The sequence below is a fragment of the Schistocerca americana genome, chromosome 5 (genome assembly GCF_021461395.2).
Source record: "Schistocerca americana isolate TAMUIC-IGC-003095 chromosome 5, iqSchAmer2.1, whole genome shotgun sequence".
Lineage (NCBI taxonomy): Eukaryota > Metazoa > Arthropoda > Insecta > Orthoptera > Acrididae > Schistocerca > Schistocerca americana.
The window spans coordinates 342,082,958-342,101,128 of NC_060123.1; the positions used below are offsets into that span (position 1 = coordinate 342,082,958).

The following is an 18,171-nucleotide window of genomic DNA, read 5'->3' on the forward strand; positions in this document are numbered from 1 at the left end:
ATAGCATACTATCACAAGTTTTTACCATCTGCTGCTTCGGTGGCTCAGCCATTGCATTGCCTGTTGCATAAAAACGTGCCTTTTCACTGGTCCACGTCATGCGATGCGGGTTTCCAGAAATTGAAGACTATGCTGAAATAGGCCCTGTCCCTGGCTAATTACTGACCTGGCCAACATCTTGTTCTTGCTACAGATGCCTCTCAATACGGGGTTGGTGCAGTCCTTGCACACTGTTTTTCTGACCGTTCTGAACAACCCATTGTTTATGCCTCCAAAACGCTCACAGATGCCCAACAAAAGTATTCTCAAATTGAAAAATAAGCTTTGGCCATTATTTATGCTCTTCATAAGTTTGGTGTTTTTCTCTATGGATCCAAATTTCATCTTGTTACGGATCACAAACCACTCGTTTCCTTGTTTCATCCATCAACGTCACTTCCTGACAAGGCTGCACACCGCCTCCAGCATTGGGCTCTTTACTTGTCTCGTTTCAATTATGAGATTCATTTCCAGCCGACGGCTCAACATGTGAATGCTGATGCACTGTCTCGCCTTCCCATGGGTCCTGATCTGGCATTTGATAGGGACGAACTTTTGTGTTTCCACCTGGATGTTGCTGAGCAGCAGGTTGTGGACGGGTTCCCCATCACCGGAGGCTGGCTGGCGGCTGCTACGGGTTCTGACCCTACCCTCTCCCGGGTTTTATGCTGTATTCAGAAGGGTTGGCCAGATTGTCCATCTGCTAAGACTTCTGATCCATTGCGGAACTACTACGCTTTGCGTTACCGCCTCACGGCTAGGGATGGTGTTATCCTCCTTTCAACCGAAAATGCTTCGCCGCTTGTTGTGGTACCTGCGTCTTTGTGTGTTTTGGTCTTGCGCCTCCTTCACCAAGGGCACTGGGATGTCTCTCGCACAAAATCTATGGTGCGCCGTCATGTGTACTGGCCCGGCATCGACTCTGAAATCACACACATGGTCGCTGCCTGCGGCCCTTGTGCATCACAGGCCGCCGCCCCGAAGTCATCTTTGTCACCGTGGCCTACGCCTGAGAAGCCCTGGGAGCATATTCATGCAGACTTCGTGGGACCTTTTTTAGGTACCTATTGGCTTCTAGTTATTGACGCCTACTCTAACTGTCCTTTCATTGTCTGTTGCACGTCGCCTACCACCGTGGCTATCACCAATGCTTTAGCTCGCATTTTCTCTCTGGAAGGCCTTCCCTCTTCTCTTGTTACTGATAATGGTTCACAATTTGCCTCTCCGATTTTGCGGATTTTTGTGCCTGTCACGGCATCATGCATGTCATGGCCCCTCCGTTCCATCCACAGTCAAACTGTGAGCCTGAACGACTGCTCCACACATTTAAGGCTCAGATGAGGAAACTCCTGACATCTTCTGCTGCTGATGATGTGCTTCTCCAATTTCTGGCTTCTTACCATTTCACCCCCATGGGCGACCACAGCCCGGGTGAGCTCTTACATGGGCGACAGCCCTGCATGCTCATTCATCTTGTGCGGCCTTCCACCTCACAGCTGCGGGTGCCTTCGCTTGGCCACCTCATAGCTGCAGGTGCCTTCACTTGGCCAGTTCACCGCCGGCGACCTTGTATGGGTATGGGGATATGGCAGGCAGCCAAAATGAAGTCCTGGCAGCATTTTAAGACACCATGGCCAACGCCTGTATGAAATCCAGATGGACACGGGTGTTGCAGTGTGTCATTTGGACCAGCATCGGCCTTGTATGCTGGCACGCCTGTTCCAGATGCCGCTACACCACCTTCGCTCTACGTGATGCTTGGGATACTGGAATCTCTCATTACTCACAATGCAGTCCTCTCACCATCATATCGGTGCCAGCACAAGAACCGACATGACACCACCAGGAGATGTGCCCATGCAGGAACCAGATGACCATCAACTGTCAGAGCAATTCTACTCGTCTCCTTCTCCTACGGATGTGGACACATCGCCCATGTCTCCTGTAATAACAACCGGACTTGCCGCAATGGGCAGATTGGTGCACGGGGCCTCAGCAGATTCGACCCCCACGTCTCCTGTCATCTCGACCTGTTATCATCGGGGACACTTCCGTCCATACAGCAAGCCTCCTCCTCAAAACTTTACGGCCAGTCAAACAACACCTATGGACGTTAGCAATCTACAGGCCGCCTCCATCAAGACCTGTGCAAAAACTTCAAAGGGGGGAAAAGTGTTGCGCGCCGATCTTTCAGAGTGCCACCGCGCAGTTACGCACGTCCTCTACATGCGGCGCTGTCTGCCAGCCATGCAGCAGCAGTGCCACTTAAGCGGCCAGCCAGCCAGCGGCTGCTAGACTTGGACTCAGTTATGATTTGACTGTTAAAGTGTACACACATCTTACACTGTTTACTTGATCTGTGACTTTCATGTATTGCGTCTTCCTTGAAATATATTTGTTCAATTTGAAGTTATAACAATTGTTTTTTAACCCTTTGTTGCCTGACGGTACTTAAAAGTACCAGTAAGTTTTGACTCTCATTATTTTCTCGTGGTGCAGTTTCGTGATCTGAGAGCCCGTCGGTACGTAACAGTAACTGTGCTTTACTGTTTCATAGATGTTATTGTGCAATACATAGACCTCCCTGGCGGTCAGAGCTTGAAATTGTTTTTTGCGCGCTGCTGTGAAAACAGAAGATTGTATGTGCTTGTTTCAATGGTGTTACCTGAGTTTGTGTGCAATTTATTGAAACTTCCGTTGAGTTTTCCATTGTACGTTCTTACCTTCTTTGTTTTTTTATAATAGTTTGAAGCATTACGTTACAAGTGAATGAGATAAAGTGGAAAATACAAGGCGGACTTATTAGCACTGTCAGGTTGTGCGAACACTTTATTGTAGCAACAATGCGTTACCTCTCACTAGTTGTTCTGTTCACTTTTTCTCACACAGAAACAATTAGAACAAACAGGAAGGGTTTTCCAGGGAATTTACCTAAAGAAAAATGTCTAAACCGTGGGGAATCAAATCACAGAGAATCATCTTTAGACCTAACAGTATTTCAATGGAGGGAAAATAAAGTAGTGTATTTTGCGTCAAACTTCCATGGCACTGAACAGAGCGTAGTGACAAGAAAACAGAAAGATGGAACTAGTATGACTATATCACGACCAGTTATTGTATGTGATTACAATAAACACGTGGGTGGTGTGGATCATGCAGACAGATTACGTTCAACTTATGATCTTGACAGGCGATCAAAGAAATGGTGGCACCGTCTCTTCTGGGGAGCAATAGAAATTGCTTTTGTCAATGCTTACGTCATTTTCAGTGATCTACATGGGGCACTGCCACTGCTGGAATTCAGGAGTGCTGTGGCACTAGGGCTAATGAATGAACAGCAAGTGCCAAATCTCAAAAAGAGAAACTCTGGTAAAGATGAAATAACTCCCCCAAAGAGAAGGAAGGATAACTTTTCTGTTCCGAAGAATGTACATCTTGGCAACCGAGAAAACCATTTTGCAGTGTTCAGTTGTAAAAGAGGACGATGTGAAATGTGTGCGAAAAATAAAATTCAGTCGAGACCACATTCACAATGTAGTACATGTAAAGTGTATTTGTGCTCCAATGAGAAAAAGGACTGTTTCCTACAATTTCATGAGGTATCACTAACACGAAATATGTAATATGTATAGCTAAGTTACTATGTATTGTGAAGTTGCTCTAGAATAAATTTATGCGAAATTTAAAAAAAAAATTCAGAAATATCATATCATATTTCTGTTAATTAATTTTCTAATGTAAAAATATTTAATGTTTATGTGGAATAAAGTACTAGTTATAAAAATTGGATCATTTTTCTGCGCATATTGTGATTCTGTCCACGGAGTCTGACGGTACTTCTGAGTACCAGGAGAGAAAAAAGTTGTGAAAAATAAGATAAAATTTTACAAAAAATCCTACCGTCATTTGAGGCCACAATAGCATAAATTCTGCAAAGAAAATGTTAAAAAGCAAATTTTTTCTTATGTCAGGAAACAAAGGGTTAATGTAGCAACATATTTTCTTAAAAATTTTCAACCCCTATTGCACTCCCTTAGATGTTGAATTTTTTTTCTGACTGAGAAGCCATGGATGTAGCCTTAAAAATCCTTTAGTAGTTGTTTAATCATCATTTATTTGCAAGATAACTTTCACCCATTATTTTTCCCCCTCAGTGGTTCAATTATGAAAAACGTTTTTTTATTTTCTGACTGAGAAACCAAACACCAGTTTTCATAGTTCTAGCTTCAAAATCCACTTAATAGCAACATACTTTCAAAAAGCCTTTCATCCCTTATTTCACCACCTTACGAATGGAATATTGGACAATCCCTTCTTAAACAATGCCTACAGTACAAGATTCACACCCTCAGCAAACTTCAAGTTTCAATCCTTAGCTGTTTGGACTGGACGATTATGAGTCAGTGAATCGATCTATTTCACCACCTTATGGACTGAATTTCCAAAAAACACTTCTTTGTTTATAACTGAAAAACCAAATTTAAATTTTCATAGATTTACCTTTAAAAATTCTTTCATAATATAATATTTTCATAATAAATCTCATCCCCTATCCAACCTGCTTAGGGGCTCAATTTCCAGAAACACAGAAACCCATATTTTTTTAATTCCTTAATAGTGATATTTTTTTTTTTTTAAAAAAAAAGCTTTCAGCTACTATTTCTCTCCCATTAGGTTAAATTTCCGAAAATGCTGAACATGTTTCTTTATTTCTGACGGAGAAACCAAGCACTAATTTTCGTAGGTGTAGCTTCAAAACTGCTCTAACAGAAAAAAAAACACCTTTTATCTCCTATTTCACTCTCTTAGGGTCAGAATTTTGAAAAATCCCTTCTTAAGTGACATGTACAGTACAAGATCCACACTTCTCCAAATATCAAGTTTCTGTCCATAGTGGTTTGGGCTGTACAATGAGTCAGTCAGTCAGTCAGTCAGTCAGTCAGGACATTGGCTTTTATACACAGAGATTTAAGTTCTAAGTTGCTTGTGCCAAATATTGGAAATTTTCAAATAAGTTAAAATATGCTTTTATCTGTAGGAAACATGATTCTATAGATGTCAATAGCTATGAACAAGTCTCTCTCCTTACATCAGTACCAAAAATTTAGAGAAATTTTTAGTCTTAAGAATTAAAATCCACAGCTAAACGAAATAAAAATAAAATAAAGCTATACAAAAGCACATGATTGGCCAGAAGCAGATTGTTGCAATAGATGCTAGACTTACCAACAAAGAGGAAATTTTAATTTTTTTCATCAGGAACTTTGATAGTCACCTGAATGCAAAACAAAAGCTAATTACAACATTTCCTGACTTCTCCAATGCACCCATTGCTCTGGATATACTTTCTTCAGATGTCAGATATGCTACTAATACCTGAAAAATGGGTACTGCTCCTGGTTATGATGAATTGCCTGTTGATATTCTGAAGTTTGCTAGTGAGGAAACTTACAAGTATTTGTCAAAAATCTTTACTTCATCTATTGACTGTCCAGCGGTCCCCTCGACCCCTTATTGAACAAAGCAGTGATAATACTGCACCACTAGAAAGGAAGCATTCTCAACATCTAATAAGGCTAATCTGCATTTTGTACGAAGACTGACTTGACACAACTCAGCCCACTGAGCAGGCTGGATTCTGCAGCAACTTCAGTATACATACCATATTTCTGTTCTCCAGGAAGTGATAAACAGACCAAATGAATACTGGATGCCTCTACACATAGCTTTTGTAGATTTTGAAAAGATGTTTGATTCAATTAGACATCTTGCTATCATATGAGCCTCAGCCGAGCGAGGGGTGGAGGTGGCATATATTAAAATCCTCTACCATACATTCAAAACTTCTATGGTTTTTGTTCATGCCAGGAAACCAACTAAAGCATTACCAATTTACAGAGGAGTGAAATAAGGTGATCCCACCTGTTGAGGAGGATTCTTCAAACCCATGTCCAGCCATCCTGGTTTAGGTTTTCTGAGATTTCCCTAAATTGCTTAAGGCACATGCTGGTTCCTTTGAAAGGGCATGGCCGCTTTCCTTTCCACCCTTCTCTAATCTGAGCTTGTGCTCTGTCTCTAATGACCTCTTTGTCAATGAGACAGTAAAGAATAATCTCCTTCTCTCCCAAACTGTTCTCTGACATCCTGGAAATGGCAATGTCAGAGCTGAACTGGAAAGAAAAAGGAATTAGAATAAGTGGGAAGAGACTTAACAACCTGACATTTGCAGGTGACATTGTAGTATTGGCAAATGATTTTAAAAACTACAGATGTTGGTGTCAGCTCTCGCCTCAGAAAGTCAGGCAGTGGGACTGAACATAAATCTTTCCAAGACAAAGATGATGTATAATGAACTTACAACTCAAAAACACACTACTAGACATCATCAGAAAATACACCTACCTCTTGGACATCTTTTAAATATGACAGAAGACATAAGATCAGAAATCTTTCAATCCATTATGCTAGGCTGGCAAGCATTTGGAAGACACTAACACAAATTTATTGATATCATTTGATGGTTGCTCAGACTGAATTGTTATATTTTAACACAATATGGAATCTTGAACTATAAAGTCATCATAGACTAGATCAAAAGCTATGAAAGAAACTATCTAGAGAATCCAGGTTCATTGCAAAAGATCCAATACCAGCAAAACACAATCCTGCTGAAGAATAATCATTACATAAACCATAGACTGTAAGCATACTCAAACCAATGAAGGCAAGTGGGAATGTTAGCATAACAGTCAACACAGAACTGACGAGAGAGAGTTGGTCTGGCCCCTTTATTCTTGTGTCGTGACCAGCAGTGTCGTCTGTGGAACATGTTGGTGTTGGCATTCATGAAGAAACTTAAAGTTGCGTACTAGCTGCTCTCCTAGTGTAAAGGTCAATTATTGCTGTATTTTCCATGTTGCTATATTATGACAGGAATACTAAAATCCTCATCTCACCTCTCCTTTAAACAGGGGTGGGCATGTTTGGGATGAACTGGCAAAAGATGTGGGGAGGGGGGGGGGGGGAGTGGTCAGTGGGGATGGGTACTGCTTATGGCCATACTAGTAGCTCCTGTGTGCTAGGAATTGAGAGTTGCCCATTGGCACTTGATAAATTCCATGACCCCAAAACGCTCTGAGAGCGGCTCCATTACCATAGATTCTTGAGATACTGTAGTATTGGAGACCTGCATGCAGCTGAAAGAGGGCTGTAGGTGGAATGATATTCTGCAGCACAGATCTGTAAATCTTGCAGAAGCAGGAATAGGAGCAATGGAGAGGTACGCTCTGGTTGCCACGACCTCAACTGCTCTAGTGGCAGGTGAGTCTTATGCTTGGAGCCATGACTGAGATCAGCTGTCAACTCCACCAGTCCATGATGGTGACTAGTACTCAGCTGGGCTCATGACAAAACAGATACATCCTGACCTGTCCCTCTGCATTGAAAGGTGTTTGCTTGGTTTTTTTTCTGCTGAAGGCAGTGGGTGAAGGCAGTCTAGAAGTGATGAGCATCAGCTTCCATATAGAATCTGTCTTGCAGAACCCTTGGACTAGAGATGGCCTAAATATAGAAAGGAATCTTGTCAAAGCTTCAACCAAAGATGTTATCGACAGGGTGTTCTCTGTTTGAGATTAGAAGGTCCACACTAACTGCTTGAAGCTGGGTGAAACAGACTGAACAGACTAGTAGTGAAATTTTAGATGCCTTTCTTACGACCAAAGGGTTTCAACTGAGCAGATTATTTTAGCTGCTAACACCTGGGTATCCCTTGACAGCAAATTTAGTGCATTCACAGTAGTTTATACCATGCTGGTCACTGTGCTGGTGATGTACTGAAGGTTAGATCAAATGTCTGCTGATAAGAGCCTCATTAAGCCCAAGAATGACCATGTATAGTCATGTGTGTTCCCTTAAAAGGGCTTTGGCATTATGGCATTCTGTCCAAAAATGTATATCTGTAAATCAAAATCTTCAATATTTTGTATTTGTGGGGATCCAAAGCCTCCAGATACTTAATAAATGTAAACATGGTTCATGGGCCATATTTATGTTTATTAAATCAAAATTTACTGTTGGGTAGAATTTAATACCATGTTTCTGTAACCAATGCACTGTAACATGCTTGAATTCTCCTTAGCATGTTACCCACAAGATGTGTAAGATGTTCCCGTTTAAGCCAGAACCACTCTTTGATGGTAGCCATTTTGTGGTCATCCTGTATGTTAGGAGGGTCTCTGTACTGACAGACTATAAGTTACAACTGATCTGAGGTATGCTCAGTTAGGTTAATGTCAGCAGGTTATACAGGCCATACGATTCAGCTGATTACTGCTTCATGGAGGAAAGTGTTCATGAGAGGGTTCAGCATACTTGTGCATTATCGTTTTGAGAGGTGGACTCTTAGTACCCCAGCCAGATTTGCAAACGGGAGATTCATAATAGGTAACATCACCAATATCCTGTGAGGACATCTATAGAGGGAAAGCCACTAGTATAATATACCAGGCACAAGAAATTCCACAGCAAGCCAATATAAGGCTGCCCAGTTGATGGCTTGTTCTCAGTTGTTTCTTTATTAGCTTCTGTTACTCATCTTTGCCTCTACAAATTGAACAACCAGTCCTGCTGTTTACCTGGACTGGATTTGACTTGTGTTTAGATAGTGACTGCCATGCTTTCAGATTACTACATGACTAAGACTGATGAGCCTGTAATCTGCACTCTACAAACTGCTATAACATTCCTGTATAGTGCTTCTATTTGATGAGTATGTGGTTTCCAACACTGTAAGACTTATTTGGAATTGTGTTGTAAGTGCAATGAGCATGCTTGATCTTTTATTAATTTCAATCAGAAACTCTAATTGTTTCATTTTGTGGACTAAGAGACAATTTTATCTGTTGTTACAGAAAGCTAACTTTGTGTTCATAAACATTAGTTGACTCTAAAGTGAAGGTCATAAGAGAATTCTTGGTGAAATGTTGACTGTAGGGTTGGACAACAGGTTGTACAACCTTGTTGTAAAACTGCACAGTCCTGCAATTGCCTTTGATCATGATGAAAGACTTCTGATAAGCTGTACACAATACTGGCCCAAACCATGGTTGAACATCTTCCCATTGTACCTGTGAGTCTGCGTGCATCTGAAGCACATTGGTACATGGTCACACTCACTTTCTTCTAAGGACAATCATCAGGTGTCAAACACAAATCACTGAAGATTTACCTTTCAGAGGTAACCTGTGGTTAATAGCACCAGGAAATGATAGCTATCTACAAATAATGGCATGTAGGTAAACCAAGGAAAATCTAACTGAACTGTGTGTTGTCTTTTTGGAGACAAATCGAGTGATGCAATGATCCAGAAAATATGCAACCATCTCAACATAATTAATTTGACCTCTAAGCAATCACTACAGAGAATAGTACAAACCCCCCAGCACCACTGTATGAGTGTAGAAAGTGGGCAACGGATCACGTGGAATGGAAGCTGGTCATCCACACACACACAAACACACACACACACACACACACACACACACAGAGAGAGAGAGAGAGAGAGAGAGAGAGAGAGAGAGAGAGAGAGAGACTATTCTTCAAACAAACATTTATTTAACTTTACTCAGATCACTATTGCTTGTCTATATACTGGTGAAGTCAAGAGTTAGGTATGCACAGTTTACATCCCTTAGTCCAAAATTCAAGTAAACTGTCGATGAAGGGACTAACGAGGTGTTCTTTTCTTTGTTTTTGAATATCTGAGGAATTTTAAATTCATGCCAGATGCCTACTGACAACCTGTTGCATACTTTTGGACCAGAGTATAAAATTCCATTCTGAACCCTAGACAGTGATGAATAGCCGATATGAAGATTATTTTTGCTAACACTATTGTGTCACGAATTCCACTTATGTTCTAAATTCTTCTCGCTATCAACAAGAAATACCACTACGGAATATAGGTACTGGCATGTAAGTGTAAAAGGCTTTGCAATAAGTTTGGTTGTCAACTTCACACAATATTCTTTCTGCACATTTCTGTGGAATAAATACTTTTTTAACCTTAATTACATTGACCTAGAGGATTATAAGACATTACTGAATGAAAGTATGCTAGTAATCCTGTCTCCAGATCCACATAACGAGAGAGATTTATAATTCCAATGAAGCAAGAATAAGAGTGCTTTTTGGTTAAGTCAGTCACATCCTAGTGCCACTTCAGTTTATGATCCATTTGGATGCCTAAGAACTTCACACATGGAGCCTCATCCAGTGTGTGGCAATTGATCCTTACTTCTGTTACCTGTAAATCATTATTATTTGTTTGGAATTGCGCAACATGAGTCTTTGTAAGATTAAAGATTACATAATTTGGTGTGAACCAGTTGTGTGTCTGTCCCATTATTCTGGGATCAATGTGGTAGGGCCTATATCAGAATACTTGTGTGATCAGGAAATATCACAGATTTTGAAAAACCATACAATGTTTGGGGTAAATCATTTATGTGGGTCAGTGGCAGTTGGGGACAGTGAGACACAAATGTTGAGAGTACATGAGACATGTCTCACTGTCCCCATTGCTTGTTCTTTGTTTCTGAAAACATTTCCTTGCTTTATGATACTGTGAATTTAGTATTTTTAGAATCCAAAATTTACTTGTAGGTTATAAAATGCCCAGGAGAAAGGAGACAAATAAGGAAATTGGAAATGTTTCACAATCTTCAGTGAAGGAAACTATCATCTTGGTGAATGAAAATAAAATGAACATCAGGAGTGCATCTAAACAGTTTGGATTATCATTTCAAGCTGTTAGGTAGTACATCAAGAAACATCTTAAGGACACTGCTTCAGAAATGTGCCTCAATTTTTCAGTTAATTGCATTTTCCCACCAAATTTGGAACATAGCTTGTGTGAATTTTTAATTGTATGCTCTAAAATGTTATGGACTTGCTATGAAAGACTACTGTAGTCTAGCTTATGACTTCAGTATTAAAAATAACATTATTGTCCCCAAAACATGAACTGAATGTGAGAAAGCATCCAAGGGTCTCTGTCCAAATATCTTTTCAGGCACCATATTGGTCATGTTATATGTGACCATTTGCAGTGAAGCAATGCATGCACACTTGAAAGCCACTTGCATTAGCAGTGTGTTGTAAACTGTGAGAGTGCACTGCGAAAGAGCAGTACTGTGAACTTCCAAGAGTGCATGTCATAGGTGAGTGCCTGTTTAAATCCTGCCACCCTATGCTTGTGCTCAGTTATCATGTTATTACTTCTTGCATACATTTGCCTTATCTTATTGTGTTCAGTGTATGGTATGGTGATTGGCATACATGCCCCAGTCCAAGTTGTATTAACATTCTTGGTTGTGTTGTGTGTCCAAGTTACAACACAAGTGATGACAAATGTGGGATTGTTCTCCGTGTGGTTTTCAGTTCTGGTTGGTTCTCCGTTGTGTCTATGATGCCTGATGGTACTACTGCTGAGTTTTTATGCCTGCTGGTTGATCAGCAAGGGGTTCTTTTTGTGGCTTTGCAGCACCTTAGTCAACAGCAGGAGGCGTTCACCACAACGCAACACATTCAAACCCAGGTTTTGCAAATGCTTGCCTCTATTTTGGCTAGTTCAGGTCCATCTCAACCTACATCACCTGCCACATCACCCCTAGCACCATCTGTTTTGCTTCTCACTACCCTAGGTCATTTATCCCCTGCTGTTTCCAGCTTAAAATGAGTCTGTCGAAGAATGAGAAGCCTAAGAAAAACAATTGTGGCAACATTTTCATGCATTTGGATTGGCTGATGTTACCTTATGCCATGTTTTATTTTTGTCTTAGTTATCAGCTCACATTTATCAACTCCTTTTCCATCTGGCCCCCCCTGCAGGATTTGTCTTCTTTCTCTTTTGATAAAAATGTGTGCCATCTTCTTTTGAAATACTGCTGTAAATGGATGCATGTCATTGCCACTTGAGTTGAGTTCTATCAGTGTTGCAAGAAACTGGAACATTCCTATATGACTTTGTTTGCTGAGCTTCACAGTTTAAGCTGCCCTATCACTTTGTCACTGATGTACATAAGGAGTCATATATGACCAAATGGTTCATGATGCAATCATTTAGTTGGCCCCCAATTGTGAGGTTTGTGAGTGGCCTTCTATGTGAAAATTTTTTCCCCTCTGACATTCTAACTATTGCAAAATCATTTGTGGTTTTGAGGTGTGCAGGTACCTAGGCTGAACCATGGTGTGAGGTTGCAGAAATTGAACCTTCTTCCCCACCCCCACCCCCACCTTCCCAACCCCACCCTGCTGTTTGTCAGACGTAAATCTGTGGTGTAACTGCTGCCTTTTCTGGTGGTGAACAATGCATGCACTGAAAATTTGTTTGGTTTGGATGCCTTTAACCTTTTCGGGTTTACTATTTGTGATGAAGTTAATCTCATCTCTGATCAAGTGCTTTCTACACAACTCAACTCTATGCCCTGAATTTTTCACCCTGCTTTCTGTGGGTTTGGCTTGTACCAATAGTTTCAAAGCCCACACCGCTATGAAATATTCAGCGGGCAGACCCCATTTCTTTTGTTGCTTTGTGTCCAAGTCAAGACAGAGCTCGACTGCCCCACGGCCTCTGGGTTTGTCCTATCAATTGCATCTAGCAAATGGACTACCCCCTAACTCATTGCCAAGAAGCCACTGGAACAGTTATGCCTTTGCAGCGATTTCAAAGTTTCTGTCAATGCTCAGTCTATCATTGACATGTATGCCTTTCCAGGCCCTGATGAACTTTTGCCTAAGCTAGCTGGTGGTTAGTTTTTCTCCAAGATTGACCTGTCCGATGCATTTTTGCACTTCCCATTGATGCCGACTCTCAGCGGCTCGTGGTGTTACAGGCCACTGGGTTAAAATGCTATTTGGAAAAGTGCTGCTTCTTTCAGCCATCTGTTGTTTATCTTGGATTTGAAGTCTCTAGTGCTGGTATCAAACCCCTTTGTCAGAATGTCTCTGCTGTTGTGGCTCTTCCACATCCTAGATTGGTCAAGGAACTCAATGTTTTAGGTAAGATTGCTTATTATCATCAGTTTTTGCCTGGGGCTTCGTTGGTTGTATAACAATTACATGCCTTGCTGCATAAGGGGACATCTTTTCACTGGTTGCTGGCTTATGAAATGGCGTTTTCCAAGCTGAAGTCTATGTTACAATCTGCAGCTTGCCTCATAACCTATCAACCGGGTCTACATTTAGTGTTAGCAACAAATGCATCCCAGCATGGGCTAAGGGCAGTGTTAGCTCATAAATATTCACATGGCCCAAGTGGCCTATTGCATACACATCAAAGATGTTTAATTCAGCTCGGACTAGACATTCACAAATAAAAAAGAAGCCCTCACCATTGTTTAGATCTTAAAGAAGTTTCATGTTTCCCTAAGGGGTGTAAAATTCCATCTCATCACAGATCATAAGCCATTAGTTTTGTTATTTAACACCTCAGCATTGTTGCCAGACAAAGCCTCCAATGCTGGGCACAGTTGCTCTCTCAGTACAACTATGAGATTCCCTTCCACCCAACAGCTAAACATATTATGCTGACATACTTTCCTATCTTCCAGCTGGTCCAGACCTAGTTTTTGATTGGGAGGAGTTACACTGTTTCCATGTTGATGAATGCAGTCAACAAACTGTTGATGGTTTTCCAATCACTAGTGCTCGGGTCACACAGGCTACTGCTACTGATCTGATTTTGCAGAAAGTCATACACTGCGTACAACATGGCTGGCCCTAGGCACCTCCATTATGGGCATCCAACCCCCTCTGTAACTACTATGTGTTTCAGCATCACTTCTTTATCATTGATGGAGTTCTACTGCTTGTTACAGACTATTCGGCTCCTTTCATAGTGGTTCCCTCAGCTCTCCATTTGGAGATCCTGCAATTGCTTCACACTGATCACTGAGGAGTCTCATGCACCAAAGTGTTAGCCCACCATCATGTTTTTGGGCCTGGTTTTCACAGTGACATCACTCATTTCATTGCACACATTCCCAATATGCGTAGCAGCAAGCTGCCCTGCGGACAATGTTGTCTCTGTTGCCCCAACCTTTACAGGCCTGGGACCACCTCCACATTGATTTCACTTGTCCTTTCCTTAATGTACACTGGCTAATGGTGATTGATGCCTTCTCTCAGTTCCCATATGTTGTTTGTTGCCCATCAGCTTCAGCCTCTGCCACTGTCACAGCCCTGTCGAAAATTTTCTCCTCAGAAGGACTTCTGGCAACATTGGTCTCTGGTAACAGCTATCAGTTTGTGTCTCATCAGTTTCCCTTTTCTGCAATGCCATGGTATTCACCACATTTTGGCCTGCCCTTCCAGCCACAGCCCAATGGTGAGGCTGAAAGGTTGGTTAGAACATTCAAAATTCAAATGAAAAAGTATGTGACTTGGTCCCTGATGTTGCCTTGGATCAATTTCTGTCTTCCTATCAGTTCATGCCAATTGGCAACAACAGCCCTGCCGAACTGTTCCATGGGTGTCAACCCAAGATGCTCCTGCATCTCCTGCCACACAGCCAAGGATGTCAACACATGCAGCCATCATCCCTTTTCCAGTCTTGGATGGTTGTCTAGGAATGCAGATTTGGTCATTGCCCTAAATGGATTCCTGCTGTCATCTCCTGATGTGGTGTCCACTGTCTCTGCAATGTCTGTATGGAGGAAGGCCTCTGTGCCCATCATTATGACCAGTTGCACCTGTGTGTGGATGACGGGACAACCCAGGCCAGGACATCAACATCACCACACCAGTCTGCCTTGCTTGATGGATCACTTGATGCAGCTGGGCCCTGCCTCAACATACTAAGGGTCCCCCAACACAAGTGAATGAATCTGGTGTAGCTCCTCCTGTACCACTACCACTACCGGCGCAGCTGCCCTCCACTCTGGAGCCATCTCCTCTACCTCATCCACCAACTGCAATGGAGCCACCACCACCAGGTCCTAGACCTGATGTCGACATGATGGAGCTCACGCTGATATCATCCTTTGTACAGTACAGGTTGCCACAAAAGGCAGACTGTGATGCTGCTAACATTCCTAGTAGTTCCAACCATACACCCCAGTATCAGCAAGTCACCACAGTCAGAGCCTTGCAGAGAAGACACCATGAACATCTCACAAATCCAATCTGTTCCCCAAGGGAAGAGGAATGAGGTAATGTGTGCACACTTGAAAGCATGCCACGAAAGAGCAATACTGTGTACTTCCAATAGAGCCTGCCATGGGCAAGTGCCTATTTAAACCCTGCCATACTATGTTTGTGCTCAGTTATCATGTTATTACTGCTTGCAAACATTTGCCTTTTCTTACTGTGTTCAGTGTATGTTATGGTGGTTGGCATGAATGTCGCAGTGTAGTTAAGTCGTATTAACATTCTTGATTGTATTTTGCATCCAAGTTACAATGTGCAGTAGCTCACTGGTTTCCCCCAAAGGTCCATTTTGAGTGAGATATTATTTGCATCACTGATTAACTGAAAACTGCCTATGATGGGAAACTAGGCACAAAACTCACTGTTCATGGCAAAATTCATTATTTCAGTTCCATCACTTATCCTGCAAATTAGCACCCATAGTTCCTCATTAACTGGGTGAACTGCAGTAATTCTCTTTAGTGCCAACAGCTTGTGTCAATTTCAATTAATTTATGCAGATCTCTGCATCTTAAAACCACAGAAATTGGTGAATATGAGGTGATTAGGCAGTGCTAGCCCTATTCCCAGATCCTGAGCCAAATGGTTGAGCTGCCACTTAGTATCAAGTGACAGTTCTTCATGACAAACATACAATTTATTACATGTTTATTATATGAATTTGCAGTCAGGGCACTAGAGCAGACGAGATATATGTAATTCCCCGTCTACTCTGATGCTCTACACGTTAGTTATGTAGTACACATACCAAACAGCTAAACAAATCTAGATATCCAGTAATCTGTTCTCCCCTGCAGAGGTAATGGAGTGCAGTGTCATTCTACAAGGCTTCAGGGAATATGGGAACTGAGTGAAACTGAGCTATAAAGAACAAATTAAAGATGTCAGCATGTGAAATGCTATGGAAGAATACACTGCCGCTCCATTTCCTTGCACCAAACTGTTGAAACACAGGATGGAAGGCTGCCAGCTAAGGTGAAGGGGCAACATTCTGTGCTTAGGTCATAGTGTTATGAGGATGAACCAATGGAATGAATAATTTTAATCCATCTCTGGATAACAAACTACATTACATGTCATAATTTCCTCTTGTAATGAGTGTACTATTGAGTGTATGGTGCCTAGACCATGCATATTTTGTACATCATAGTTCCCACTTTTAATTCATATTCTGACTTATGCATTGCTGAAGACACTACCTTGTGATGAGGTGTATGGAACATGATTTATGCATGTGTGTGTGATCTATTTTTGATGAAAGCCTTATTGGCTGAAAGCTTTATTTATTTGTGACAGTATTTTTTGTTGTGTGTATGCGCAACTCAGCATCTCTGCTATATGGTGAGTAGCAACTTTCCTTTTCATAATAGTGTTATGTTCGATCATGGATTTTCCATTGTTTGCTTTATGAATGGTTAGATTACTTTCAACTAGTTTTTCCTTTTTGAGTTTCAGCTTTTATTCAAATCATAAATACATACCATCATGTTCCGTGCTGGTTACTTCTCCATCATAATTTGGTGTAACAGAATAGACAGTTGTGGATCCATTAGTTTCAAACTCATGGAACTCAGCTGGAGTATCTCCTGTTCTATTAAAATGGACTACAGCCTCAAATATCGCTGGAACAGAGAGGATATCAGTTAATTATAATCAGTTAATCATAATCAGTTTAAATTATATGTAGACTGACAATATCAAAATTTCTACATCTATTAACACCATAAAATATAGTATTGGCAATTGTATTACATGTATTACATGCTGTGAGTGTGCTCTACAGTTTGCAAGCTAACTGCAGTGGTACCTTGTTTACTGTGCAACAATTATGAGTTGTAGGTGCATCATATCACATGGAGAATCATATCACTGCTGACTCTCTTAATTACTCTCTTAATTATGAGCACCTATTGGCAAAGAGAGTAACAATAGGCAGTTGTGCAAACAGCATCTAAATTAGCTGGAAGGGGCTCAGTTAAGTGCTGCTGGATCTTCTTGGGTATATGAAGCCATGTTGTCTGCATTGCATCACACTGTTGAAAGTGGTGTTGTAGAGAGTTCACTCAGTGAAAATGAGAAACGAGATAATTATCCACATAGTATCTTATGTTAAAATGTGGTGAATTTAGAGGCTAGATAGACTTTCTTTTTTTGAATGTGCATTTCCAACCATCTACGGACACTTCTAGCTGGATGTGGTACACATTACCATGCCGAATGATCCTATCCTCCCTAGAGAACACACTCACCAATTACATGGGTTAATAGCCTGGAAAAATCCCAAGAAAATATTACTCACCAACTTCCATTGTTCCAGCAATCACTGAAGGGTATTTGTTCACCATTGTCTTTCGATAAGGACACCAATGTCCACCAGTTATATAAATCAGAAAATAAGCTTCTTGAAAAAGTAGCTAATTATCACTCAGCCCCTGCACAGGTTTATTTATATCGGCCAGATATTAATCTTTTTGTTATTCTAAAATCATTAGCACATGTGCTTACACCATTTGATTTTCTTTGGAGCTCAGTACACTGCAAGATTCACTGAACTTTTCGGTTAGTTGTCAATTGCCAATGCCTATGGAACTCCACAGTTTCAATAACAGTTAAAGACATAATTACCATTTGTCCACTAATAATATGACTTTACCAGAGAGGGATGGTAATTGTTCACTACAGCTTTTCCTATTTTAGAAATGTTTCCTCCCCTCACCTGGCTTGAAAGCCAATTATTCATTATTGCAACTTGGACACACAATTTCTATTTAACTATGGAATCAGTGATGGAATTGGTGTTGTGGCATAACCACAAGCGCTGCAACGAAGAGGAAGAATGCAAGACCTGAGAAGGTGGTGAGGAAACGTTGGCCAATAGCCCGCTGACAAGGATCACGCTGTGCCAGGAGCGACCTCTGCAAGAAG

At 41.3% G+C, this 18,171-nt stretch overlaps 1 protein-coding gene across 1 annotated transcript in view; it reads right to left on the reverse strand.

The window, feature by feature from the left end:
• LOC124616677 overlaps positions 1-18,171 on the reverse strand; it is a 169,005-nt gene that overhangs the window by 87,191 nt on the left and 63,643 nt on the right. The window contains exon 2 of the mRNA XM_047145006.1: positions 16,728-16,868. Within this exon, the coding sequence (XP_047000962.1) occupies positions 16,728-16,868 (141 nt within the window). The remainder of the gene's footprint in view (positions 1-16,727; positions 16,869-18,171) is intronic.